General features: G+C 38.5%; 1 protein-coding gene across 2 annotated transcripts; it reads right to left on the reverse strand.

Annotated features, from left to right (window-relative positions):
• Nucleotides 1–206: 206 nt before the first annotated feature.
• UCHL3 (ubiquitin C-terminal hydrolase L3) lies at nt 207–23,440 on the reverse strand. 2 transcript variants are annotated; one of them, XM_060769428.2, is made up of 9 exons: nt 23,234–23,440; nt 22,806–22,817; nt 17,420–17,548; nt 15,058–15,214; nt 13,817–13,902; nt 12,284–12,331; nt 3,789–3,864; nt 859–917; nt 207–420 (listed from the first exon to the last, which is right to left on the reverse strand). In XM_060769428.2, exons 1-9 carry the CDS (start codon nt 23,273–23,275, stop codon nt 337–339), a joined length of 693 nt encoding a protein of 230 aa, XP_060625411.1. In that variant the 5' UTR covers nt 23,276–23,440; the 3' UTR covers nt 207–336. The 2 variants fall into 2 exon arrangements, with proteins under 2 accessions (XP_060625411.1, XP_067322999.1); XM_067466898.1 differs by lacking the exons at nt 22,806–22,817; nt 23,234–23,440 and adding an exon at nt 22,751–22,791.
• Nucleotides 23,441–27,685: the final 4,245 nt, after the last annotated feature.

Consider the following 27,685-nt stretch of genomic DNA (forward strand, 5'->3'; position numbering starts at 1 on the left):
TATATCTACAATGCCTGTTTGTGTATTTTATTTTTTTTCTCTTTCTTGAATAAAAATAGTTTAGAAAAAGAAAAAAAAGCAAAGAACACAATGCGCCTTTCACAATTAGTTAGACTGGTATTAATACTCAAGTGTTCATTCACATTCACTCTTGTTGTCCATACTTATGCAACCACTGAAAATGAGAAAGAAATGCTAACAAGAGATACAGGACAAATCTCAAGTTTAATATGTATTAACATGTTAGCGGAGAGGTATCAAAATTTGATCACTGATTTATGGCAAGACACATTGTAATATATCAAAACAAGTTTCCTCCAATCATGAAATAATAATTTAAGCTGTCGATAAAGCAATTGCATTGAACCTTAATTCATCTGGATCACGTTCCATAAATTTCTTACACACTTCTATTGCGTCCTGGGAAGAAAACATAAAAAGATAAAGGTCATTATCATTTCTGCAAACATATGCCTATTTGATTTCAGCTGTTGCTGGTTTACAATTACATTTTACGTGCAGCTAATGAGGACTTCAATTTACAATTCACTCTTCAATGAAATTATATGCCTGTACATATATGTGCGTACAATTTATTTATCTATTCAAATATTTATATTCCAGCCTTGGCTCTCAACTACTCCCCTGAGATTGTAGGTCATTTTAACTTCTTTGGGCTGATGTAGGCCCAGAAGTGTTTCTTTTTTAATCCAACAGGAAGTCTTTTGAAAACACTTCTGAGAATTGAGAAATATATGGAGTAGGCGTGCTTGGGAATCTGCATGTGACCATAGGTCACATTTTCTCGACTGTTGCTTTAAGCAATTTTAATAAAGCTCCAGCACTTAATATGCATACCTCTAAAAAGGTGTCATCACTTGATTGCCCATGATTTATTGGAAAAGGCTTCCGTCCATCTATCAGAATACATAAAAAAATCTTAATTAAGAATTATGCCAAAACATCAGAACATTTGATGTTATATACAGGTGATATACTCTTTCCAAAACCTCATTGTTTTCCATAATACAAGCATACCTCAGGTAACAAAATTCTCTGACATTCTCTGGACTGAGGTACACCAGCATTAGTAAAACTTGTATGATACTTTAGATATTTTCACTGTACCATGAAAATCTATACAAATGCAAATAACAAAGTATTTAATCCACCATAATATAGCAATATACACATTAGCAGCAGAGTCGGGTATTGTATCTGTTCTTTTTTAAATAAATCTTTCTCATTGCTGCAATTTGAAACCCATTAAATTTATTGGAGAGTTTCCCGTATAAATGCCTGAAGTAGCAGATGAGAAGATGTCTATGTATACAACCACAAGAACTATCATATTATGCCAGACATAGATTTTATTAAATTTCCAATGGTAGAAGCTATGTGCTTCGAATTTCACAAATACACCACAATTGCAAACAAACAAACAAAAAACAACCTTCTGTTTTCAGATTTCAAAAGTACAGGGTGGGTCAAAAGCCACAAAGAGGTTTCAATATTTAATAACTCCTTTTATTAAAATCTTACAAAAATCATAGTATCATATATCGCATATATAAAAAATAAATGTACATTACATGTGAAAAATAAAATCTCATAAATGGCATGTGATACAACAGCATCATATACAGTTTATATCAGACCGCTTTGTGATTTTGGCCCGCCCTATATACTGCATCTAGAGATGTAAGATCAATTCTGTCACTATAATTTAACAATCACTGATTACTTCTTGATATTCAAATCCCTTATAAAACTATTTCATTATAATTATCATGATGCTATCTATCTCAATATGACTATCTTTTAAAGAATTGCCCAGTCTTCATATTCAGTTGACATTTTTAATATAAATTCATCCAACGTTAATCCATAATGAGCTAATCTTACTGCAAAGGTCTCCATGCCATGTGGCAATGAAAGAGGAAGTTCTACATTAAACAACTTTGATTAAATTCCAGAGATCTTTGAGCTGACCCACCCACATTTTACAAGCTAAGTTTTTGGTTCAGTTCCCAGGTTTATTCTGGGAATGCCTCTTGAAGTTGTTGCCTATAAATATAAATAGCACGTTATCTAGGCCATAGTGTTGTGTTCACAAAATTTTCCAGGATCCAAAAGCAAGATTACCTGGGAGGGTTTTCAGTGTACAGAGTGAGCTAATTTCCGGAATATTTGAAAATTGACACTTAAAAGTGAACTATTGAGACTACACTCTTCAGGACTACTTATCTGAACATTAAAAGTTGTAACTTGTTTCTATATCAGTTGATAGTACGTATTTTGCTGTAGCAGTAGTCAAATGTATTTTAATTTCATCCTATTTAAAGAAATTTAGTAGGTATACATATCAGTAGGGGACAATTCACCATTTTCCCAAAAAGAATGCACTGAATCCTGGTAATCCCTGATCAATGCCTCCAATGTCGTTTAAGGGATAAACCAGAACATGAGAAATAGTATCCCACATGCCAGACTCCAAACAATCCATGAATTTGTTGCAGACAATGCAAGAGAGGAGGAAATGCATGCAAAAAGAAGAAACAAATCTTGAATTGGGTTGGGTGAGTTTTCCGGGCTGTATGGCCATATTTCATAAGCATTCTCTCCTGACGTTTCACCCACATTTATGGCAGGCAGCCTCAGAAGATGTGAGGTCTGTTAGAAACTAGGCAAGTGGGGTTTATATATATGTGGAATGTCCAGGGTGGGAGAAAGAACTCATGCCTGCTTGAGACATGTGTGAATGTGGCAATTGGCCACCTTGATTAGCATTTAATGGTCTTGCAGTTTCAAAGCCTGGCTGCTTCCTGCCTGGGGGAATCCTTTGCTGGGATGTGTTAGCGGGCCCTGACTGTTTCATGTCTGGAATTTCCCAGTTTTCTGAGTGTTGTTATTTATTTACTCAACCAGAGAAGTCAGCCATATCAGAGCACTTGATGAACCAACCTAGACACAGCATATTATTTGAGAACACAGAAATGTTGGATCACTCGAACAACCACCATGTCAGGCTACACAGAGAAGCCATTGAAATCCACAAATGTGGACAATTTCCACAGAAAGGAGGAAACCATGGAAATGAACAAAATCTGGCTACCAGTATTTAAAAAACTCTAAAATCAAGCCAGTAAAGAAAGAATAATATTCAAAAACAGGGCAATTCCAGACATGAAGCAATCAGGGTCAGCTAACATCTCCCAACAAGGGATCCTCCAGGCAGGAAGCAGCCAGGCTTTGAAGATGCAAGGCCATTAAATGCTGATCACGGTGGCCAATTACAACATTCAAACTTGCCTCAAGTTCTTTCTCCCACTCTGGACATTCCACAGATATATAAACCTCACTTGCCTAGTTTTCCAACAGACTTCACAACCTCTGAGGATGCCTGCCAGAGATGCGGGCAAAACGTCAGGAGAGAATGCTTCTGGGGCATGGCCATACAGCCCGGAAAACTCACAGCAACCCAGTGATTCTGGCCATGAAAGCCTTTGACAACAAAATTTTGAATTTAATACTGAACCTTGCTTGTCAGCTTCATGACTCCTTCTAATAAGAAAATCTCGGGTACCAATATTTTTGTATTCTATGCTATTGTTCCTGAATGAAGAATATGATTAGTATATTAAAGGGTTGCAGTTAAAAACAGGTAAGTTCTTAATGTCTTTATAATGCTACTTCTACACACACATATGACTATTTTTTTTAAAAAAAGAATAAGCAGATTGAGTTGTAGACAATTGACTCTATCTTTCAAGGAAGATTGCTCTTACCTAGTTCATAGAGAATGCCACCAACATTAACTAATGCAATGAAGTGCAGATCTACTTTCTCATCTATACTTGGTGCCTGTAGGAAGGAATGTGACACATGTGTAAGATATTAGCAGATATTTGATGCTGTTTTCACAATTTGAGGGGAAAGTAACCTGAGCTGGAACTCAGCCTCAACAGCACATGTCTGGCCATGTGAAGGTTCGTGTATTCTTCACTGTTCCTCCAGAGTAACACAATTCTGGGATAAGAGTTGGGATTTCCAGATGATATAGCTGACAAAGTATAACACCAAACAGATATACTTACCTGAGAGCATGTCTACTGGACATGAAAGGACTTAGCCTTTAACCTTACAAACAGATTCAGAACCTCATGTCAGAGATGTCCTTTCCTAATAGAAACCAGCATATGTCTAAGTTTAAGGTTACAAAATACTAATAAAAATATGTTTTAAAACACAAAAAATGAAATCATACAATGTACCATAACTAGCTCTTCAGAAACAAAAGAACTTCAAATGCAGAAGGACTATGTCAAAAAGTCAACTAAAACAAGCTTGTAATGGATGATACCAATACTTGTATACAATTGTTTCCCTAAGTAGCGGTTTAATGAAGACTAACACATATTGGTGTTCATGGCAATAGCTCTTAGAGCTACTCGGGATCCACTCCTAAGGTTTTTAACCTCTTATGACTCAGCAAGAGGCATCTCACATTCACAGGTATAAGGTGATAAATCTCATTGTCCAAAAACAAAAACTTAGCATTCAAAAATCAACTATTATGTCAACAAGATGCTACTAAATTGCTAACGATCTGGAACATATCTTGCTACAGGTGTCCAGGCATTATCTGGTACAAAGCTCCTTGGTAAAGCATGAAACTTGCAATGGAGAAAATATTTAAAAATATCAGAAGGCTAAATATTTTCCCTATAAGAAGAAGCCTTACAATGCATGTGATCCTATCTAACCCTACCCCTAAAATGACTTAAGTGGGAAAGGGAGAAGTTTAGAAAATTAAAGTTTGGGAGAATGCACATCAAAATTCAAATGGCTCAATGAGGGGAAAGTACACATCACCTTGTCTTGAATATTAACTGGCAAACTGTTTGACTACATACACTTTCTTATACTAAAGCATTAATAAATCTCAAACAAAAGCTCACTCTAAAGAAAAAACTGGAAAAAGAGAGAAGCATATTATTGCGATGATATACTTCAAGAGAAGCAGAAATCCTAAGAATTAAAGAGTGGGATGGGATGGGGAGACACGCTCCAAATCTCACAAGGCTTTGTAGGGAACCTTGCAACCCAGTTCAAATTCATGTTACATCTCTATATATTTATATTCATATTTCAACCATAAGAGCACTAAATTGGTCTAAAAGCCTTGAGCAATTTGTGACAGATGGACAGCTTTTGGTACTAGTATTTTTGTTTTTTGTCTTCAAAGACCTTAAACATTTATCCAACCTAACTATTATTTTTCTTCCAGGCATCATTCTTGCCTAAAATGCTGTTTATCAGGCATCTCCAATCCAATATTAGCCTTACTTAAGATAACCACAAGTAAACTATGCTACAAAGGAGTGCAAACATAAAATAGCTAGTTATGTCAACTACCAACTACAAAAGTTACTTTACATATGGGCAAAGATTACTTTAAACAAGCTACTTGTAGCAAGACCATAAAAACATTCAGACCCGGTTGAAGTAATAACCTTTCTACTGCCATTTCTTAAAATTCAACAGGCATCCCTTCCAAAACTCTACATTCCCATGTCTGTTCTGTTATATTTTTGCTCCCCCACACCCCCAAAGTATTAATTTGTGCAAATATTTTAGCTTCAGATGGAATTGCAAAACAAACGTTATTTGAATCAGATAGTGACATATCTATGTCTCAATTTTTTGCCTGAAATTTTGTCATTGCTTTCCTGAAACGTAGTCCTTCCTGCAATCAGGATTTCTTTTCTTTTTCTTGTAGAAGTGCAGCCAAATGCAAAAATCAGAACTAGAGTTCACTTACTGAACCAACTGTTGTAGAGCAAGTCAACAACTGTAAGTCAACGTGAAATGTTTTTTGTTCTGCGAGGCTTTGGGGAACTGACTGCAAGGGTTCTGTGCTCTCTCTTTTTTATCTTTTGTCTTTCAATTTATATTTTACTAATTTTAACCTTATGCCTGTTTCACTGCACTTTAACCATGGTGATATTTTACTGTAAGTCTTGTATGTGAATTTATTACTATTTAATTGTTGTATTATTATTTATTATTTATTTATTATTTGTACCCCGCTAACATCTCCCAAAGGACTCGGTGCGGCTTACAAAGGCCAAGTCCCTCAATAAAACAACAGCATAACAAATACAACAATAAAACTCATAAAGCAAACCAATAAACATTAAAGCAATAACAATAAAACATTAAAACAATACATCATGACATATTTAAAACTAGGGCCGGGCCAAATGTAATGAATAAAATTAAAAGTGCTGGACATGACAGGTGAAATGTAAGGATTGTAGGGTAGGTGCGATGTGCAGGCAATCTTAAATCTCTAGTATAGTGCGTTTGGGACATGATGCTGGGAGCTTCCTATTCTGGAAAGGCACACTGGAACAGCCAGGTCTTCAAGCTCTTCCTAAAGACTGCCAACGTTGGGGCTTGTCTGATGTCCTTGGGGAGAGAGTTCCAGAGTCGGGGGGCTACCACAGAGAAGCCCCTATCCCTCGTCCCCACCAAACGCGATTGCAACGCAGGTGGGATCATGAGCAGGGCCTCTCCAGATGAACGGAGGGATGCCATTATGAAACCAGATTTGGAAGAAAGATGGAATGATGATGATGACCGTGGTCTTTATAATTCCACTTATTCAGTGGATCTGCTCTAGTTTAACTAGAAAATGGGTTTAGGCAAAGTTTTTACATATGTTAAATTTAACAGAGATTACTGCTGCAATTCTTTTTGCAGAACAATGAATAGAAACAATAGCTGCATATATAATAAGTATGCAGGGTACAGAAAAACGTAGGTACCTGTTGTGAAAGCTATTACATTGCAGGAAAGTGTTCTTTCATTAGAGCAAATAAAACACTTTCAAAAGAAGACAAAACAAGGTGCAAGAGTAATGAATAAAGGAATTTACACTTTCTACCATTAACCAAGAGAAGTACTGTATGCACTCAAATTCAAAGAATAAAGTTGCCACAAAAATAGCACATTTAAGCAATATCATTGTTTAAGATAAGAATCAAAATCACTCAGAGTATTTGCTTTCAATAAAGCAAAATGACTGATGAAATTTTGTTTAAATCAGATGTGAAGGAAGAGGATTTGGCACAGAACGAGAAGTTTTGCAAGTCCCACTGAAACACCAATAAGGCAAAAGCAACCAGGTAATAGATAGGATAAAAATATTGAAGAAGTAATAATTTTCCTCATCTTTGGTGTTGATATTCATTTGGGAGAGCTTTTATTGAGGATTTAAGACAGCAAAGCCTCGCGGTTGAGAGCATCCTACACCAAGAAAAGTCCAGAATAGAATTCAGAGAACAGAAGCAGTTCTAAGCTGAAATGCTGAGGCAAAAGTCTTTCCGCAGAGAAGAAACGGAAGAGAGACTACACTTACAACACAGTGGAGCCCAATAGCTGATAAAGGTATTGTGGGCCTCCAACGCTGAAGGCAGACAGGTGGGCTTGTAGCCTTTACAGGGGCTACATGATCACATCTGATCAGTGTCAAGGATGCAGAGCGACGCAAAGATGAAGCCTTCATTTTGCAGTGGCTAAAGTACTGAAGTTGTGGTGAGGATGGCGAGGGCAGCAGGGATGATGAAGACTATATAAATATTAAAAGAAGACAAACTTTACATGGGGCTATATTTTCACTCATATATATATATTTAAATCCCAATGGGTAGTCATTTTGTTGAAGATATCTACAAGACCTTACGTCTAAAGGTGTATTGGTGCTATTTAATGAATAGAACAGATGGACTAGATCAAAAACAGTATTTTAGTAATGTCAGGATCTATCCAAACTACCACCAAATGCATTTTCAGTCTTTGTGTACTAATCTTACAAAAAGTTCCAGCATCTTTCTAACTCTTCTGTTACGTTACAACCAGGGTTGCAATCTGGGCATATATTTGCTCAGGTTTTGTTTAGGTAAATAACCTTCAAAAGATCAATTGTTCAAAGTAGTGTATGTCACACAAAGTGATACATTGAAAGGGCTTGCATGCTTAAACTGTTATGTTCTCTGTAGAGAAGGCAAGTGGTGCTATGTTACTATTGCATCAAAGTGTTTTTCTTGAAGTCACAAATATTGCTTTTAAGTCATAAAATGCTCTTTTTTACCCACACATGCCTTGGATTATGACCAGAGTTTGATTCCTTGCTTAGCCATGGAAGCCCAGTGGGCCACCTTGGGCAAGTCACATATTCCCAGCCCCAAAAGATCCATGGTAGGGTCACTTTACTTAAAGTAACACAACTATATACTTTACATTAACATCTCTCAAAATGATGTATAGCAAAAAGGAAAACAAACTGGGAGGGAAAGATTTCAAATGCTTATTGTCCAACACTATATATAGTCTTGGGGAAATTTATTGATGATCGTCCTAAACCAGAATAGGTGTGGAATTGTTAATAGACTGCAACTCACATCAAACCTAACCAGTTTAGCCAAGGATCAGCAAAACCATTCTGGGAATTGCTGTCCAATGGTGCTTGGAGAGCAATACTTTGTCCGCCTTGGGCCTAGGTGGCTTTGCTGATATTAGCATAGCTATTGAAAAACAACAGATTTTCCATTTAAATATGCATAGGTTAGTTACAAGTTGCCTGCACACTTTGGTCAAGTCCAGGGATCTTCTATTCAAAACGGATTTAAAAAGGAAAACAAACCAATGTTGGATCATATTTTGTTTTAACTGTCTGGGGAAAAATTAATAAGACACTATAATGCAAAGCATCTACAGCCCATTCACAAACATCTAAACCAAGGCTGGGCAACTTGTGGCTCTCTCACTATCATAGGACTGCTACTCCCATCATCTCTTACTACTGGTTATACCTTTTAGGATTGATGGGAACTGCAATTCATCATTATCTGAAAGGTTAGAAATTGACCATTCCTGGCCTAAACCACCATCACCTGAACCAGGCAACAAAGTTCATGAAACATCCAACTCCCTAAGGGAGATTCTCTGTATAGTCCAGAAAGTCCTCAAACTGTGGCCCTCCAACTCCCAGAAGCCCTAGCCAGCTTGTTCAATGGTCAGAAATTCTGGGAGTTGGAGGCCCAAACAACTGGAGGGCCAGAGTTTGAAGATGCCTGGGTATTTTCACTTTTTCAAAGACAGAACGTTTTCACTGACAGAATGCAGGGAGGTTACAAAATGGACACCTATCAGACCAGAGGCTCAGAATACTCATAACTGAAATGCCAAGGCAAAGATATGTCAAACTTCCATTTTTTAACACTTTAGCTTTCCTTAGCAAGCAAAAGGCTTTGTTTTATTTCCCTTATACAGGAGTTGTTTACCCAGAAATAATAAAAATAAGCTTGGCCAGATGAAACTTGGTTTTGTCAGGTTAACACCAACAGGAAATAACTTTTACAGCATGTGCACTTTGCTCTGAAAAACAAGGCTCAGGAATTCAACCAGTGTCCCATGGAGACAACAGATTAGGCCAATAATAAAAAACACTGCATTTTATATTGCTGAAGCAGAAAGAGAATAGGTAACTTCAAAATATGATCACAATGTTTCACTTCTGTATTTTAGATGTAATTTAATTATGTGAATTCCAACTTAATCGTTCTTTGTTTTAATCGTGTCAGAATTATCCACTAATTCTGATTTCTTAGAATCACAACTAAAATGGTACCCACTGTTTCCTTTGGGAATCTACTATCATCCCTAACACTAAATCTGTACAATACCTATTTCACTCTCAAAATACATGTCTGCATACACACATCTTCTAAACTAATAGCCTTCATGTCTATTAATTATATTATCATTATTTTTCTCAAACTCAGGATGAAAGGTATGAAAGGTTCATGTGTATGCCACCCTTAGGTCATATGATACAGAACAAGATATAAATGCTGATAGATAGATAGATACTATATTTCTATTTCAAATAACAGTCAAACAATCTCATTAGTCATACATAAACCAAGATTAATAATTCTGAGTGGCTTAAAGGTTTGATGCTACAGCTATCAAACTTAGTGCTAGAATACAGTACAATGCACATGCAAATATACCTCTACCACTACTTCTATGAAGTTTATGTGTTCTGAGCTGGACAGGCTGCAATATCAGATCTCCCCAAAATTACAATACAAAAAACTAGTACATCAATATAAGATAAGCTCCATTAGTGAGAGGAGATGCAGCAAGTTGTCTACTAGAGGAAAACATAACTGCCTCTGAACTGATGGTTCCAGTGTGCCCTTAGAACAAGAGATAAAATTAGGCCTTTAAACAACTTATTTTATCCAAATCACTTCTGTGGTTGGAGAACAGGTCTCTGAGCACACACTTCCCAGATAAAGCAACTACAAAGTGGATCCCCATGGTTAAACAGGGTGGAGCCAAACAAATGCTACCCACTATCTAACATAATAGTATCAGAATAAGAAAATGCTGACAGAAAGGTTTACTTCCTTGGCCCCGGTTGCTTCTATAGCCTTGTATTAGCATGCTGAAGCATAAATAATCTAGCAGGCTATTAAAATTACAAAGTAAACTGTATGCCACTGTACAACTGTCAATATTTGACTATAACAGAACAGGGATTTCAAAACCTATCTACCTGATAACAAGAGTCTTATCATCTAAAGCAGAAAATGGGAATTTCTCAAAGAGGCTACAATGTCATACTGAAACAGTGACATGTACTTCAACACACAGAGTACCACATGTTTTTAAGGAATTAGGAAGAAGAAACGTCAATGCTAGGTCCAGGAGGACCCCCAATCTGCAGACCTGTATCTTCAGGGGAGTGTGACCCCATCCAGCACAGGATGGATCCCTATTTCCTGATTTGCCTTCCAACTGACAAGGGGCTCCTCTGTCTTGTTTGGATTAAGTTTCAATTTGTTTGCCCTCATCCAATCAATTATTGATAGTGGGTATAGGGATTAAAGGGGGGAGACAGTATTAGGAAAAAGGGGTCTTCAACCAGAATTAACCTTTAAATAAAATTCTATTCATAGCTTGCCACTATCATGAGAACGAAAGCTGGGATCAAATGCAATAAGGATGCATTAATACGAAGAAATATTTAGATACTTCAAGGGCCAAGAGTATAACTTACAGGTTCACAAACATTGCAGTTGTATATGAGAATGAGTTAAAAGGTAAAGGTTTTCCCTGACATTAAGTCTAATCATGTCCAACTGGGGGGTAGTGCTCATCTCCATTTCTTAGCCAAAGAGCTGGCATTGTCCATAGACACCTCCAAGGTCATGTGGCCAGCATGACTGCATGGAGTGTTGTTACCTTTCTGCAGAAGCGGTACCTATTGATCTACTCACATTTGCCTGCTTTCGAACTGCTAGGTTGGCAGAAGCTGTGTCTAACAGCGGGAGTTCAACCTGCTCCCCGAATTCGAACCATCAACCTTTTGGTCAGCAAATTCAGAAGCTCAGTGGTTTGACCCGCTGTGCCACCAGGGGGCCCTAATGAGTTAATATAGTGAAAACTCCTATCCCCTGGACCTAGAAACCCCTGGACCTAGAAACAAACTGCTTCTGTCAACCCAAGCTGTCCTCTGGTTCTTAAATGAACTTTTTCAACAAAATGTTTGTATTCATAAACAACCTGTGCTTATGCCTAATTTAATTAAATATAACTGAACCTACGTTGACCCACAGCAAAGTGTGTATTCTTGCTGTTAAACTGTTCCGTTATTAAACAAACAAATGAGTTTATCAAAAAACAGGTATTAGTAAAAAGAGATTTGATCTAGTACACACAATGTTCTCATACTATTCTTTCAACTGATGCATAAAAAGTAACCTGGCTGTAGATGTTTTTTTTAAAGATGCAAGGCACACATTAAATTGATAGAGAAGATTAAGAGCAGGAAGTTCCAGGGTTCCATTTTACAACAAATAAGGAGGAAGAAATAAGAGTGGCCTTTCTAGGGGCTGCTTCCTTTTTGGTGAAGACACCAAAAAATTCTTTCAAACCTATTGGGAGCTAACGGGATAAGCAATCCATCCAAAGGATGTTCCTCCCATCTCTAATGGGAAAATTATTAACCCAGTAACTCTTATAGAATAATTTATACATCTGGACTGAGACTTGTTCATTTTCTATAATATTGTCCTTCTGGAGCTTTTAGCAGTCCGATGGAAATTCTTAAAAGCCAAGGGAGCTAATTTTCCAAAAACATATTTAATGTTGTATAAAACTAACACTACTGAAAATTCCGCTTAATAAAAGTAAAATTCAGTACCTCAGTCTGACCTTCATGGGCACTGGATTCATGAGTAACACGTATAGCCTGAAATTGCAAGAACAAACATTAGTCTTTATGTTGTGCTGTACATGTTATGCCATTGTCAATTATATATCTAGTCATTTACTACCTAACTTGTTTTAAAAATTCAATCTTTAAATAAAGGAGTAAAATGAACTTGAGTATAGTATAGTTATTGAAAGTTGGACTGGTACGAGGAAGACCAGGGTTTAAGCCATGCAAACCCTCTGGGTGGCCTTGAGAATGTCACACTCTCTCAGACTCAAATAAAGGGAAAGCCCCTCTAAACAAATATTGCCAAGAAAACCCTGTATTAGGTTCAGCTTAGGGTTGCTGAAAGTCAAAAACAATTTGAAGAAATACAAAAAACAAACAAATAATTAATTCTACTGAACCCAATATTGGCAGATGCTTAATTAAACCATCTGCTTCTAAGTCCTGCTACTACAAGTTCTTTAACTGGAAGTGGCAGTGGTTTAATCAAAGCATATTACAAGCCTAAAGCTACATTACTAAACTTCAGTCCATTATTAACATTTTGCTTTCGATTAAAACTTTCAGTTCAAATGTCTGAAAATACTAAATCAAGATACTTGTTTCTACTGCAACACATCACAGATACAGTAAAAGTCAGCCTATGAATGCACTGTTCATGCCTAATGGCAACTTTATGTGACTTATATACATTAATAGTAAATGCACATTTCACTATGCAGATTATCAAAGCATGACCTCAATACTGGCTGTGATCATGTATCTTGATCTTTTGATGTATTATAGTGCTACAGAATATGAAAACAGACATACACAAAACCCTAACTTGTTCTAACAATGGGTGGTAGTGCATATATGTTAAAACATGATTTTTTTTTTTAAAAAACTTCAGTAATCCTAAAGGACCTTGAGGTGTCTTGTCGCTGTTAAATTGCCATCAAGATGATTCTGATTTATGGTGACCCCATCACAGGATTTCCTTGGCATGATTGATTCAGAAGAGGTGTGTCCTCTGGCCCCATCTACACTGCCATATAAGGCAGTTTTAGAATGCAGTTTAACTGCATTGAACTGCAGTATATGGGACTGTAGACTCATATAACTCTGTTCAATGTAGTTAAACTGCATTCTGAAACTGCATAATATGAAAGTGTAGATAAGGCCTCTGATGTTGAAGACAACGTGAATTATCCAAAGTAACTTAGTGAGTTTTGACAGAGAAGCTGGAATTGAAACACTGCTCTCCCAGCACCATTTTCCACTCTCAAGCAACTACACTGTCAAGTTCTCATTCTGGTATTTCACAAGCATTTTACCAATTAAATAAAAAGCAACTATATTTTAGCTGTTTGATATCTTTAAGAACATCTGAATCCCAAAAAGTATTATGAGTGCCCAACATTATCAGCCCAACAATCTTAGTTGACAGCAATTGCCCTAAATGCGTGGAAGTTTAAATTATAAGTAAAAAAGAAACACTGAGGATAAACTGAAATTAAAGAAATAGATACTAACTTCATAGGTTTCTAGGAATTTGGCCCTCTCTTCAGGATTCATGTTTACCGAATCGTCTAAGAACTTCTTCAAAGAAGAGTCTGCTTCTAAAACACAGTGAAGAATATGAACTGTTAAAAATGTATTACATTATTCTATTCACATGTTTATTACCTCTTATAAATCAATGCATAAAGAAGTTCCAAACTGTGCTGAGATACAGTAAATTATGATAAGCTCCAAACATAGGAAGGTGTACTAATTTTCCAATACCTTCTTCTAATCCTAATATAAAAATAGGAACAAAATTAAAACACTAAATGCCTGTTATTACAGAACTACCTGTATTAGAATCTTAAGAGTTGGAAGAGACCCCAAGGGCCATCTGGTCCAATTGTCTACCACCCAGGAATACACATTCAAAGTACTTCTGACAGAGGGCCATCCAGCCTTTGCTTAAAAACCTCCAGAGAAGGTGGCTCCAGCACATCCTCAGGCATCATATTCTGACCTCAAATAGCTCTTACCTTCAGGATACTCTTACTAATGTTGGTGGAAACCCTTTTTTGTAGTTTGAATTCACTGCTCTGTGTCCTAGTCTCCAGAACAGCAGAAAACAAGTCTGTCCCCTCCTCAATGTGACAGCTTTTAAAATATTTAAACATGGCTATCATGTCTCCCTCACAACCTTCTCTTCTCCAAGCTAAACATTTCTCACAAGGCTCTCTCAGCCATTCCTCACAAGGCTTGGTTTTCATATCTTTGGTCAATCTGGTTGCTCTTCTCTGTACATGTTCCAGCTTGTCAATATGCTAAGAACTAGGCACAATCTTCCAGATGATGTCTGATTACAGCAGAATAGAGTGGGACTAAGACTTCCCTCAATCTCAACACTATATTCCTATTCATGCAACCTAGAATCATATTGACATTTGTAGACAAATTGCATTACACTTTGACTCATATTCAGCCTGTGGTCTCCTAAGACTCCTAAACCTCTTTCGCATGGACTGTTTGCAAGGCAAGTGACACCAAATGAAACTTTTACACAGTCCATATTCAGCATTAAGGTGGCATTTTTCTAACTAAAGTAATCCACACAATATTTGGTACTTATCATTCATCCACTCCTTATTTAAATTGCAAAACAATCAACTGTTGCTTATTTGTACGTTTTTTTTTCAGTCACGAATGGTAGGCAGTTCAGGAGCGCCACCTATCCTTCAAATAAATACAAGGAAGAATACAAATTAAGCATTTACCAAAGGTGATTTTATCTCTATTGTTTGCAATAGCATGAATCAGTCCAATAGTTCCACAGGCATTACTGATTGTTTGCTTCATGAAATATACTGTTGGTTTCACTTCTTGGCCTTCAGCTTTTATTTTATTTTCCTCTTCTGTTCGGAAAGTTTCATACTAAGGTGAAAAAGAAAAAAGGTTCAATTTAGAAAAGAAGGTATTTTGAAGTTTTGATTTTAAAAAAATCATTTCAAAATCATAACCAACCCATGCCAGAATTAAATTCAGTCTAGGAATAAAGTTTGGTCTAGTTTTTGAAGTATAGTCAGTTCTCCACGTTCACTGAGGTTAATGGTACAGGAACCCCATGAAAATGGAAAATGTGCCAATTTTTAAAACAAATTAAAAACTAGGACTTTCTAGGTCATCCAGCATGACTACGGTCATCTTCTGCCTAGAAATTCCTAGATACAGCACTTTAATAAACTCCATGAACAACAATATGTAATAGGATTTTTGTTCCTGGGTTGTAAATGTCATTTCCTAATTGGTTCCACCACAAAAAACATGGAAAGTGTTTATTAAACTGCAAAAACTTTGTTTTCGCAGGACATCCTGTGGCACATTTTTGCTATACTTTTTACTGAATATCTCAGAGTCTCAATCAATTCAACATGATGTTTCTGATTAAAACAGGAAATAACACTTTCAAACCAGGAACAGAAAAACTTTCAAATTTGTTACACAGTGCAATCAAACATCAAACCCACAAAATGCGAAAAGCCAACTGTATGGTAGGCTACAGGGGGAAGACCGCCTCTATTTGGCTGGATTTCATTATTCTGCTGCTGGAAGTCCAGCATTGCCAGGAGTCTTGCAACATGTTAGACTTAAATCAATGGTTTTAATCTTTATCTTCCCACTTGAGGAAGATAAGATCCTATCGAACACCTCAACAAAACACAACTAGTTGTATAGGTGCATAACCTTGTCAAACATTTGCAGTGAATCGAGTATCAAGCTTCAAATAACTCTTAAATATTAAAAAGATCTGCTATCATTCTAATAGAAGGCAGCACCTTACTAATTCAGATTGTTTTAAATTTATCAGATTAAGCAACCACACATGCAATGTGGTGTAGTGCTTTAGGCCTAGGGTTCAAATTCCACTTAGCCATGGCAACCTACTGGGTAACCTTAGAAAAGACATACTCTCTCAGATTCAGAGCAAGGTGACAACCTCCTCTCAACAATTTTTTTCCAAGAAAACATTGATATAATCACCTCAGTATTGCCACCGAGTCAGAAATGAAGGTACACACCAACAACAGTCTTATTAGAATGGCTGAACATATTAACACTTGCTTTGGCTAGCAATGCCTTCTATCCATATTGGCAGTCAACTCACTGGTATATCTGGGTTGTTGATTTACAAAAACAATTCTTCAAAAAAAAAACCCCTTCTATATTGCCATTCAATATAAGCCTCCATAAAAATAAACTTCTGGAATATCACCATGTGTAGATCAAATAACAGCAGACTCTACCATTAATATAGGCTTCAAAGTTGCCAATTCTGTGGAAAGAAATGTATCAAAGGGCCCTTCCAAACAGCCCTATATCCCAGAATATCTAGACAGAAAATCCCACAATATCTGCTTTGAACTGGGTTATCTGAGTCCACACTCAGATAATATGGGATTTTCTGTCTTGATATTCTGGGATATAAGGCTTTGTGGAAGGGCCCCAAGTAACCAGGCAGGACATTTTTACACACAAAGGAATCATTTTTCAAGTTGTTGATGTGCCACAAAGACAGTCATCAAGGTATGTGAGGGAGGGTAAAAGCAACTTTTCTCATATCTATTTACAAATGTGTGATTAATACATATTATGCAATGGGGGAGGAGGAAAGATTCAGTGGGTATGATAACACACTGATGATATAGCAATTTCACTCAGAACGAAAGCAAGTAATTTCACTCTTAATCAGAATTTCAAATCCCTGACACAGGCTGTTTATTTCATATGCACTTGGAAAAATTGTAAAAAGGACTTAATAGCAGCCAAAGGTTGCTACATAAAAAGTTGACAGTATCTTTCAACAGCAAAGGTCCCTGATTACAGGCTTTCAGCTGCACCTGAGTCTATTCAAATGAGGGCAGAACAAATCCTCCCCAGTCTGGATATCATAGGAAAGTGTAGCTTAAGAAACAAAGATATCTTCACCAGAAAACAAAGTGAGGGAAATGACATGTACTGCTTGCTTCCCTGATCCCAAATATCGTGCTGATGTCTCATTTCGGTATCTAAGTTCTAAAACCCAAGATAAAGTTTTTGTAAACAAGAAGATTGCTGTGTTATAGAGTTACAAATTTTTACCTTTTCTGTAACTGGAAAAAGAAGAAGAATAGCACAGACAGGCCTTGGCACCATGCTAAGGAGTTCTGGATCCATGCCATACACATCTACAAATTGCCAGCTGGGTTGTATCCCCAGCTGTTTGAGAAACTAGTTAAAAAAGAAAATGTATGTCAATATAAATACATCCTTCACATCTCATACTTTTAATAAAATTTTCACCAAGATAAAAATGTGTTCAGTTGAAATCTGGGAATATACTACATTCCTGCCAAGAAGAGCAGGAATACTGTTAGGCTAACTTTTGACAAATAAGAACACATTCTTGAATTCTCTCATTTCTGCTTCTGGAATTGCCAGGTGGCATCTTGACTGGGGCTGAAAGCCAGGAGATAATGACATTCAATTATTAATCTGGGAGCTACTTTCTCCACCTTTATGAATTACATAAAGCTACCTAAGCAGTTTGCAACTGCATGTTGGATTCTGATGTTCAGAATCAAAACCCAAGCATTAGACAAAAAGGAGCCAGGACATATGCTTCAAGCACTATTGAGCACCTATGAAGCAAGAGCAACAACATGCAATGCATTTAGCTACTTAACCTATATCCTACCTTACTTCCAAAACTGGGATATAATATGATTAAAAGCCAACACAGACAAAAATATAGACAATAAAAATATTAAGACACAATTAAGCAATGTATCATATTAAAACCCAAAATTGTGAGGCATATAAAGGAAGACGAATACAAATATTTCTTCATGTTTCCTTTGTGATGCACAACCTCATAACAAAAGACCCATGCATAATAGCTGCCTAGCCAAAAGTCTTACTTTTGTACCAATGGGAAGTCTAGTGTGTTTTTTGTAAGCCTCACTGCTGTGTATGGAAACAGTAGGGAGAGTTAACTAACCTTATGAAAGGTTAACCATCTTCAATTCTGAGACACTGCCTCAGTCTTGGAAATCTAATTAGGACTGAAAACGTCTACCCTTTATTCCAATGGAAAGCTTTCTTCAAGACTGATCATATTTATTTATTTATTTATTTATTTTATTTCTTTCAAACATTTTTACCCCGCCCTTCTCAACCCCTAGGGGGACTCAGGGTGGCTTACAATTGGCAACAATTCAATGCCGTCATAAAATACAATAGCAAAAATAACAATTAAAACCATGAACATTAAAATAAAAATTAAACAGTATACTTATGATCCAAATAGCTATTGTCAATCTGGTGGCTATTTATCTAGCCATATACTAATGATAACTCCGCTTCACTTATCCAAATCCACTTCCAAGCCATAGTCAAATATTATCATAGTGCTGTGAGTTCCATCGGCTGGCAGTTTCCTAACACTACCAAGAACAACATGCGTGGCTGGGTGGGAATACCTTCAAGTTACCTGAACACTAACTAATTTTATACCGTTTTCTTAGACAAGACTATATTTCAGAGGCTTGTTCTGCCAGGTCCTTCCTCTGAAATATAGCCTACAGCAGGAGTACATAAATGAAAGTAACTGCTACAAACTGACATTTTCCACAAAGTTTTCAGCTTAGTCCTTAATTCTCGTCCTGAGCTATAATCAGGTTCATGAGTAAATATTAACCTTGTCTGTTCATAGTCAGGTTATCCACAGGTTATCTCTCCTCACATTCTCGTATTTCCTAACTGGAAGTGGAATACTAATTTTGGGCAGGGATTTTTTAACATATAATTTTGTTTATGAACTGAGATGATGTGCAATGTATACTGATGGCTCTGTCTAAACAATAATTGTTCTCTGGAAAGTGAAAGTACTCTCTCTAACAGACTTACAGGAAAGTTTCTTCATGAACCAAATGTGCTTACACACTAGGTTTTTGAGCATGCTTTAAAGAATCAATGACTTCATAATTATCTGAACAGTCAACTCTATGCTACTTTCATTTTCTCTGGAAAAGCCTTGAGAATGCCTCTCTAATCCTTGCACAACCCGCAGAAATAAACAGATTAAAGAACGCTTTAAAAAAAAAAAACACCCTTATTCCTTATTAATGCATTCAAGCTTAAGTACTAATTAAATTCTTGATCTCAGCTTATTTAGGGGCCACATTTGTGACTGCAACTCTCTTGATGGCTCTGTGCCTGGAAAGGGAATTGTGTATCTTCTAGGGCCCTTCCACACAGCCATAACCCAGAATATTAAGGCAGAAAATCCTATAAGATCTGCTTTGAACTGGGTTATCCGAGTCCATACTGCCATGTATTCCAGTTCAAAGCAGATAATGTGGATTTTTATTCAGCTGTGTGGAAGGAGTCCCAAACATCATGGAAGCACAACTCCAACTAACCCCAGTTGGCATAGCCAATGGTAAAGAATGCTGCAAGTTGTGGTTTAACACCTGAAAGGCCAAATGACTCTAAGTTCTATTTTTTTTAGCTTTCTTCATTCTGATATCCATATATTGGGGTACCACAATTCACATAAATCTTACCCAACATGGTCAATGACCAAGGATAATGGAAGTTCAAAATATCTGGGGGACACCAGGTTATGGAAGGCTACTTTGCAAAGTAAACTAGGAGCTTTCCCCACTGAAGTTTTGGGCAAGATACATTGTTAATGGAAATAAAAATCAGCAAGCAAAGCATTCTAGATGTAGCCATTTGTTCTTTTAAAGCTTACTCCTCGCCCTCATTCCTTGTGCATACGTTGCCAAAATTAATCTGCCCACATCAGAACCATCATCTTTTAATTGCTGTCCAGCACTACAAAACTAAAGTATTGCCTAAGAATTACAGAAGCACGCTTCCCTGTGTCACCTAGGACTGGCCAACCAGGATGTAGTGAGAAGTCTGATAGGTATGACAGTTTACAGAAATCACATGATCACTGTCAAGGAACATGTGGAGGAGAAAAATGGGATGAAACTGTTAAAGGTGTGTATGGGGCAAAATGATGAAGTCACAAAAATAAGACATTACTGAGAGTATAAGGTTTGACACAAAGCCGATATCCAAAGTGATGGGTATCTGAAAACTTTACTAATGCTATTAGTTTATAAAGATCTACAATTCTTGTGAACAGGGCTTCAGCAAAACATAATTAAAGAACATCCATCTGACTAAGTTGGGGAAATCAGATCATAGTGTTTTATTAATTAAACTTCCAGATGAGAACACTTAAATTCACAAACTACCCCATTTTAACATATAAATGTTCTGATTTATTAGAGAAAGAATAAAGACAGATCTCAGAAAGGGCAATGGCATTCTTTAATCTAACACTCGACCTGATAGCTCCAAAGGTCAGTAAATATTAGACTTCCACATCCTTTTCCTCCCCCATATTTTGGAAGAACTACCAACATTGTCAACATGTTCAATGGTCAGGAATGCTGGGCATTGTCATTTACATAGGACTAGGATCCCTCTTTAACTTCTGTGGCTACATCTTATGGAATCCTGGTACTATAATTGTGTAGTGTGGGTTGAATCATCAGCTATAATGTCCTTGAACATATACCTTGGTAGTGAGACAGGACACAAAAGGAGGGAAAGAACAAACAGATACACCACATACCGAAATGTGTACACACACATTTGTGATCTAAAAATATTATGAAATAATACATGTCTATAAACTATATAACTTGTATATCTAAGAGCAAAAAAAGTTTTAGAAAATTGATGAGTTAATACTTCTAAGTTAAAGTAGAAAAATGTACAAGTTCAACAAGGTTGATACTATAGATAAGTAATGGTAAAGGTTTCCCCTTGACATTAAGTCTAGTAAAGTCTGACTCGGGGGGGGGGGGGGGGAGGGGGGTGCTCATCTCCATTTCTAAGCTAAAGAGCCGGCGTTGTCCATTGACGTCTCCAAGGTCATGTGGCCAGCATGACTGCATGGAGCGCCGTTACCTTCCTGCTGAAGCAGTAGAATCATAGAATCATAGAGTTGGAAGAGACTTCATGGGCCATCCAGTCCAACCCCTGCCAAGAAGCAGGAATATTGCATTCAAAGCACCCCCAACAGATGGCCATCCAGCCTCTGTTTAAAAGCTTCCAAAGAAGGAGCCTCCACCACACTCCAGGGCAGAGAGTTCCACTGCTGAACGGCTCTCACAGTCAGGAAGTTCTTCCTCATGTTCAGATGGAATCTCCTTTCTTGTAGTTTGAAGCCATTGTTCTGTGTCCTAGTCTCCAGGGAAGCAGAAAACAAGCTTGCTCCCTCCTCCCTATGACTTCCTTTCCCATATTTATACATGACCATCATGTCTCCTCTTAGCCTTCTCTTCTTCAGGCTAAACATGCCCAGCACTTTAAGCCGCTCTTCATAGGGCTTGTTCTCCAGACCCTTGATCATTTTAGTTGCCCTCTTCTGGACACATTCCAGCTTGTCAATATTTCTCTTGAATTGTGGTGCCCAGAATTGGACACAATATTCCAGGTGCGGTCTAACCAAGGCAGAATAGAGGGTTGCATTACTTCCCTAGCTCTAGACACTATGCTCCTATTGATGCAGGACAAAATCCCATTGGCTTTTTTTTTGCCTCCACATGACATTGTTGGCTCATGTTTAACTTGCTGTTCAGGTTTTTGATCTAGCCACATTTGCATGTTTTCAAACTGCTAGGCTGGCAGGAGTTGGGGGTCACAGCAGGATTCACCCCGTCCTGCAAATTTGAACCTCTAACCCTCCAGACAGCAAGTTCTGTGCCACCGCCACTTGCAGATTCAAGGTCTGGCTGCTTCCTTCCTGGGGGAATCCTTTGTTAGGAGGTGTTAGCTGGTTCTGATAGTGTCATGTCTGGAATTCCTCCCCAGGCAGAAAGCAGCCAGGCTTTGAAGCTGCAAGGCCATTCAATGCTAATCAAAGTGGCCAATTGCAGCATTCACACTTGGCTCAAACAGACAAGAGTTCTTTCTCACACTCTGGACCTTCCACAGATAGATAAACTCCACTTGTCTAGTTCCTAACAGACCTCACAACCTCTGAGGATGGCTGTCATAGATGTGGGTGAAACACATCAGGAGAGAATGGTTCTGGAACATGGCCATACAGCCTGGAAAAGTCCTAGTAAACCAGAATACTATGGTATTTTCTGCTATAGCAGGAGATCCACGGGAGGGTGACAGCATGAGTTCCCATGCAAGCAGACATCAATCCTAGTGATGCCACTGCACTGGTGGGAGCCAAGTACCTCGCCATTAGTTATAAAAAATATAGTTCCTTATTGGTGATCCAAAGGCCACATTTGGAAAGCCTCAATTCCCCTTTTTAATACATTAATTCCTTAACTACATTCCCCTCTTTCACACAGCAAAAAAGTTACGAAGAAAAGACCCAGAGAAGCTCACAAAGAAGAGGAGTTGCCATCTGGCTGACAGGTAATGACAGGAAAAAGTGGTTCACCTGGTTCGTGACCTGAAAAACAAGAAGACAAGAGGCAAATGTTACAGCATCGAGTCTTTAATGGGAGGCACACTGCACAATTGTAACAGCTTGGCACCACTTTGATACTTTTGAAGGAGGTATTTAGCCTCCTGTACAACTCCCAAGACTCCACAGCACTTAAAGGGGGGGGAGGGGCACACTGCTGCCATTCTGCCCTGAAAGACCCTACAAGACATATCTAAATGCACACACCAAACGGCGGCATTTCATTGGCTTATTCCACTGCCAATCGCCCCCACTGCCCTCCCCTCATCCAATACTCCACGGTCCCTTCAACAGAAACCCCCTCGGCTTAGGCGGGATGCACACGTGCCACCGCCTCGCGCTGGGAAAGCCACGCCCCCTCGCTCCTCTCCTCCCTTCCCTTCCCCCTCCCCGGCTCTCACGTCAGGGTTCGCCTCCAGCGGCAGCCAGCGGTGGGGTTCCATGTCTCGCGCCTCCGAAAAGCAAGTAAAAAGCCCGTTGGGGAGGGTAAAAAAAGTGTGCTGGAGGCTCGCGCCGTGCCTCGTACTCCCGCGCGCCACCAGCAGCCTGGCCCTGAACTGGCCCGTCTCTTGACAGCACACCTCCCTAAGTCCTGCGCCCCGCCCCGCTCGCCTGAACACGGCGTGGGCTGTACCAATCCCGACCAAGACGGAGGAGGGGGGGGGAGGATAGTCACAAAAACTTTCCTTCTCCTTCCCTTTTGGTTTAATGGGGATTTCCTGTCACCTCGTTTTGGTAAATGTTGTAGAATGTCTTCAATAATATCAGGGAGGCGGTAGAAGGCATATCCCCCTTTAGTGGCATGGGGTCTCTTTCTTCAGTTCCCCCCTCTATTCCCGTAAATAGATTCTCCCGCGCTCCCTGGACGAGGGAGGCGTGGCTGCCCATGAGCAGAAGAGGTCACCTGAAGCCTCTAGGGGGCGCAGTTTGTATTGTAATGAATGGACTTTAAATCCCCACCTGGGAGCAAAGCCCACAGAAAACAATAGGGGTGGCCTTCTGAATAAGAACCCCACTGAAATAAATGCAGCTTTGGTTACTGACAACGGGACCTTCCACACAGCCCTCTATCCCAGGATATCAAGGCAGGAAATGCCATAATACCTGCTTTGAACTGGGTTATCTATGGGCCCTTCCACACAGCCCTCTATCCCAGGATATCAAGGTAGAAAACCCCATAATACCTGCTTTGAACTGGGTTATCTATGGGCCCTTCCACACAGCCCTATATCCCAGGATATCAAGGCAGAAAATCCCACATTATCTGAGTGTGGACTCAGATAATCCAGTTCAAAGCAGGTATTCTAGGATATGTGGAAGGGCCCTGAGTCCACACTTAGATAATGTGGGATTTTCTGCCTTGATATTCTGGGATAAGGGTGTGTGTGGAAGGGCCCTACAAGTGTGGTATGAAATAAGAAGTAGTTCCCATCATATATATCTAATATATAGTTATTTTAAACGTAGCTGTCAGCAGCAAATGTGGGCCCTTCCACACAACCCTATATTCCAGAATATCAAGGCAGAAAATCCCACAATATCTGCTTTGAACTGGGTTATCTGAGTCCACACTCAAATAATGTGGGATTTTCTGCCTTGATATTCTGGGATCTAGGGCTGTGTGGATGTGTGTTTCATACTGAGATTTAAAGTATGGCTGGATCAAAGCAAACACAGATAATTTCCCCTTGCAAAGGTTTCTGAATGCAGCTACACTGTAGAATTAATGCAGTTTGATTCCACTTTCATAACTCAATGCTATGGGATCCTGGGAGTTATAGTCTGGTGAAGTACCAGCAGAGAAAGTTAAAGACCTTGTAAAACTACAACTGTAACCTCACAACCTTTGAGGATGCCTGCCATAGATGTGGGCGAACCCTGAGGAGGGAATGCTTCTGGAACATGGCCATACAGCCCAGAAAACTCACAGCAATCCAGTTATTCTGGCCATGAAAGCCTTCGACAACACATACAACTCTAATGATTTCATAGCATTCAGCCAAGCTGGTTTAAAGTGGTGTTGAACTGCATTGATACTACAGTTTTGATATACGTTCTGTTTCCAATAACGAGCAGTCAAATTAGTTTTATAATCTCACAAGCAGAGCATGACAAAAATATGAGTCTTTTACACAGGTATGTTGCTTTTGACTATGCAGGCATTGCTTTCTATGGCCCCCTCTATACAGCCAGTTATTAAAACGGATAATCCACATTATCTGCTTTGAACTGGATTATATGAGTCTACACTGCCATATAATCCAGTTCAAAACAAATAATGTGGATTTTATATGGCAGTGAAGAAGGGGCCTTTGTAATTCATTTTCCTATATAGTGTTAAAACAAGATATTGTTCCTATTCATGCTAGAGCTAATTTTAAGATAAAACTAATGTGACTCCAGAGACCAGGGTTCAAATCCCTGCTCAGTCATGAATCCTTTTCTATTACACCATATAAACTCCAGATTATCTGCTTTGAACTGGATTACATGGCTGTGTAGACTGAGATAATCCAGTTTAAAGCAGATAATGTGGATTATCTGTGTTGATAATCTGGATTATATAGCAGTGTAGAAGGGGCTTGGGAGTCACATTCTTTCAGTCTCAGAGGAAGGCAATGGGAAACCTTTTCTGAATAGATCTTGCCAAGTCTCCTATTGTTGTGGGAAATTACTTCAAGGCACTCAACAGCAACAAATGTGACTAAACCAAAGGTATCCATGCCACGTTTTGAATTAGCTAATCATTGTCATTAGGCAATACTTTCCAAAGGAATCAGATGTGCTTTTAATAAATGATTCAACCTCTGTCATTTGTCTCAGTTTCCAGTAGTCAATACTGACCAGAAGGCTGCATTACCTGATCGTCCTGGGTAATAGCTGTTGACAGCAGGACTTCCTCCTGACGATTCATTTTTAATGGATCCATTTTAATTAATACATGCCAGCAATCTTTTTGATACTTTATCAGCTTCCCCAGGTGACATGCTCTACATCAGGGCTGAGTCACGGCAGGTGACAGTGGTGTTTGTAACAGCAGGTGAAATGTGCAGGAAAGAGGCACACTTCAAGCATGGAGTGAAGTGACACATCAAGGAATCAAAACCAATTATGGCTTTCCAATGACTGTAACCAGATGTGTGGGAATGTCTCCACCTTTCGTATTTGGCGGCCTTAACACAGTGAGTGTGTATGTGTCAGATATCAGATGTCAGGTAACCTATGGAATGTATTCTTTGTATTATGTTAAGATTTTTGTGTCAACAATGTACACAGCTTTGCTAAATGCCACAGAGGGCATTTAGTATAAAATCCAAATTATCTGCTTTGAACTGGATTATATGGCAATGTAGACTCATAACCCAGTTCAAAGCAGCTAATGTAGATTATCTACTTTGCTAATCTGGATTATATTGCAGTGTATAAGAAACCAGAAACGTCAGTGTTTGCTATACTATCTGAGCAGGATGTATCTCCAAGAGGTATTGTATTACATGGTATTACAGTAGACTCAGAAGGCCCCTTCTACACTGTCAAATAAAATCCACAGTATCTGCTTTGAACTGGATTATGTGGCAGTGTAGTCTCATATAATCCAGTTCAAAGCAGATAATCTGGAATATTTGATTTGATAATGTGGATTATATGGCAGTGTAGAAGGGGCCCTACACTGCCATATAAAATCCAGATTATCTAATTAGAACTGGATTTTATGACATTGTAGACTCGTATAATTTGGGCCCCTTCTACGCTGCCCTATATCCCAGGATCTGATCTCAGATTATCTGTTTATCCCAGATTATCTGGTAGTGAAGACTTGGGGTGCTTCCAGACTTGGGGTGCTTCCAGTTTGTAAAGGTGGAGTAAAAAATCCTGGGACCTGATTTCAGGTCCCCACACAGACCTGTCAGTCACAGGTTTCCTCTGTATCAGAACAAGATGGAGGGCGGACAAGGGATATCTGCTGGAAGTTGTTATTTTAATCCCTCTGTTATGCAGTGGTCTGTATATGTGCACTTGTGAATATTTTAATATAAATACAAGCAGATTTGCATGTGCACATATGAAGTTCAGCACATAACAAAGTGAATTTTTTAAATAACACTTCCGCCAGATTTCTCACTTCCCCCTCTTCATGAGCTGGTCATTGACCGTAATAAAGTGAACTTGAACTTGAACTCTCTTTTCCCCCAATTGTTTATTCAAGCTCTGTTTAATATTATAAAGTTTAAAATAGAAAGTTTCAGGGAGTTCTAATTTCTCTCACTTCGTACTTCCTTCAAACCAGCTATGTGTCTGTTTCACATCCTAATCAGGTAATCAGCTGTTCAGGCATTTTTAATGTGGATGTCCACTGAAGAAGTCTCCATGGGGGTAGGAAGGAAATCAGGGATATACAGTGATGCATATATCCACATTTTCTGGCCAGAATCAAGATAAAAGGGGACCTTTTTAACTCGTGCTTTTGTCCGTTGCAGCAAATCTGCACAAATTTACCACTAGTATCATGTAGCCACCCCTCCCTTTTAACCTGTTAACTTCTCATTTTAGGTGTTGTGTAAAAGGGCCCTCATATAATCCAATTCAGAGCTGATAACCTGGGATCAGATCCTGGGATAGAAGAACAGTATAGAAGGAGCCTCAGTTCAAAGCAGATAATGTGGATTATCTACATTGATAATCTGGATTATATGGCAGAGCAGAAAGGGCCCAAAGGCATGGAATCTTTTGGATCCTAGGAACAGAATTTAAATGAAAGATATAAAATCAGCAGATGTGTTACAGGCATCAGTGACAAAGATCTAGTATTGATTCACTGTTCTGAATATAGTTCAAGAAGTGTAAACCATAAA

Source organism: Anolis sagrei, chromosome 3 (genome assembly GCF_037176765.1).
Source record: "Anolis sagrei isolate rAnoSag1 chromosome 3, rAnoSag1.mat, whole genome shotgun sequence".
NCBI lineage: Eukaryota > Metazoa > Chordata > Lepidosauria > Squamata > Dactyloidae > Anolis > Anolis sagrei.

Bases quoted from the DNA above. Each gene is read 5' to 3' on its own strand.
- UCHL3 (XM_060769428.2), bottom strand. From the start codon at position 23,275: ATGGAACCCCACCGCTGGCTGCCGCTGGAGGCGAACCCTGAC. The intron at 13,903-15,057 runs GTAAATGCTTAA...ACTGTGTTTTAG, and splicing joins TAGAGATAAAATCACCTTTG to AAGCAGACTCTTCTTTGAAG. The intron at 421-858 runs GTATGCATATTA...TTTTCTTCCCAG, and splicing joins GTGATGACACCTTTTTAGAG to GACGCAATAGAAGTGTGTAA.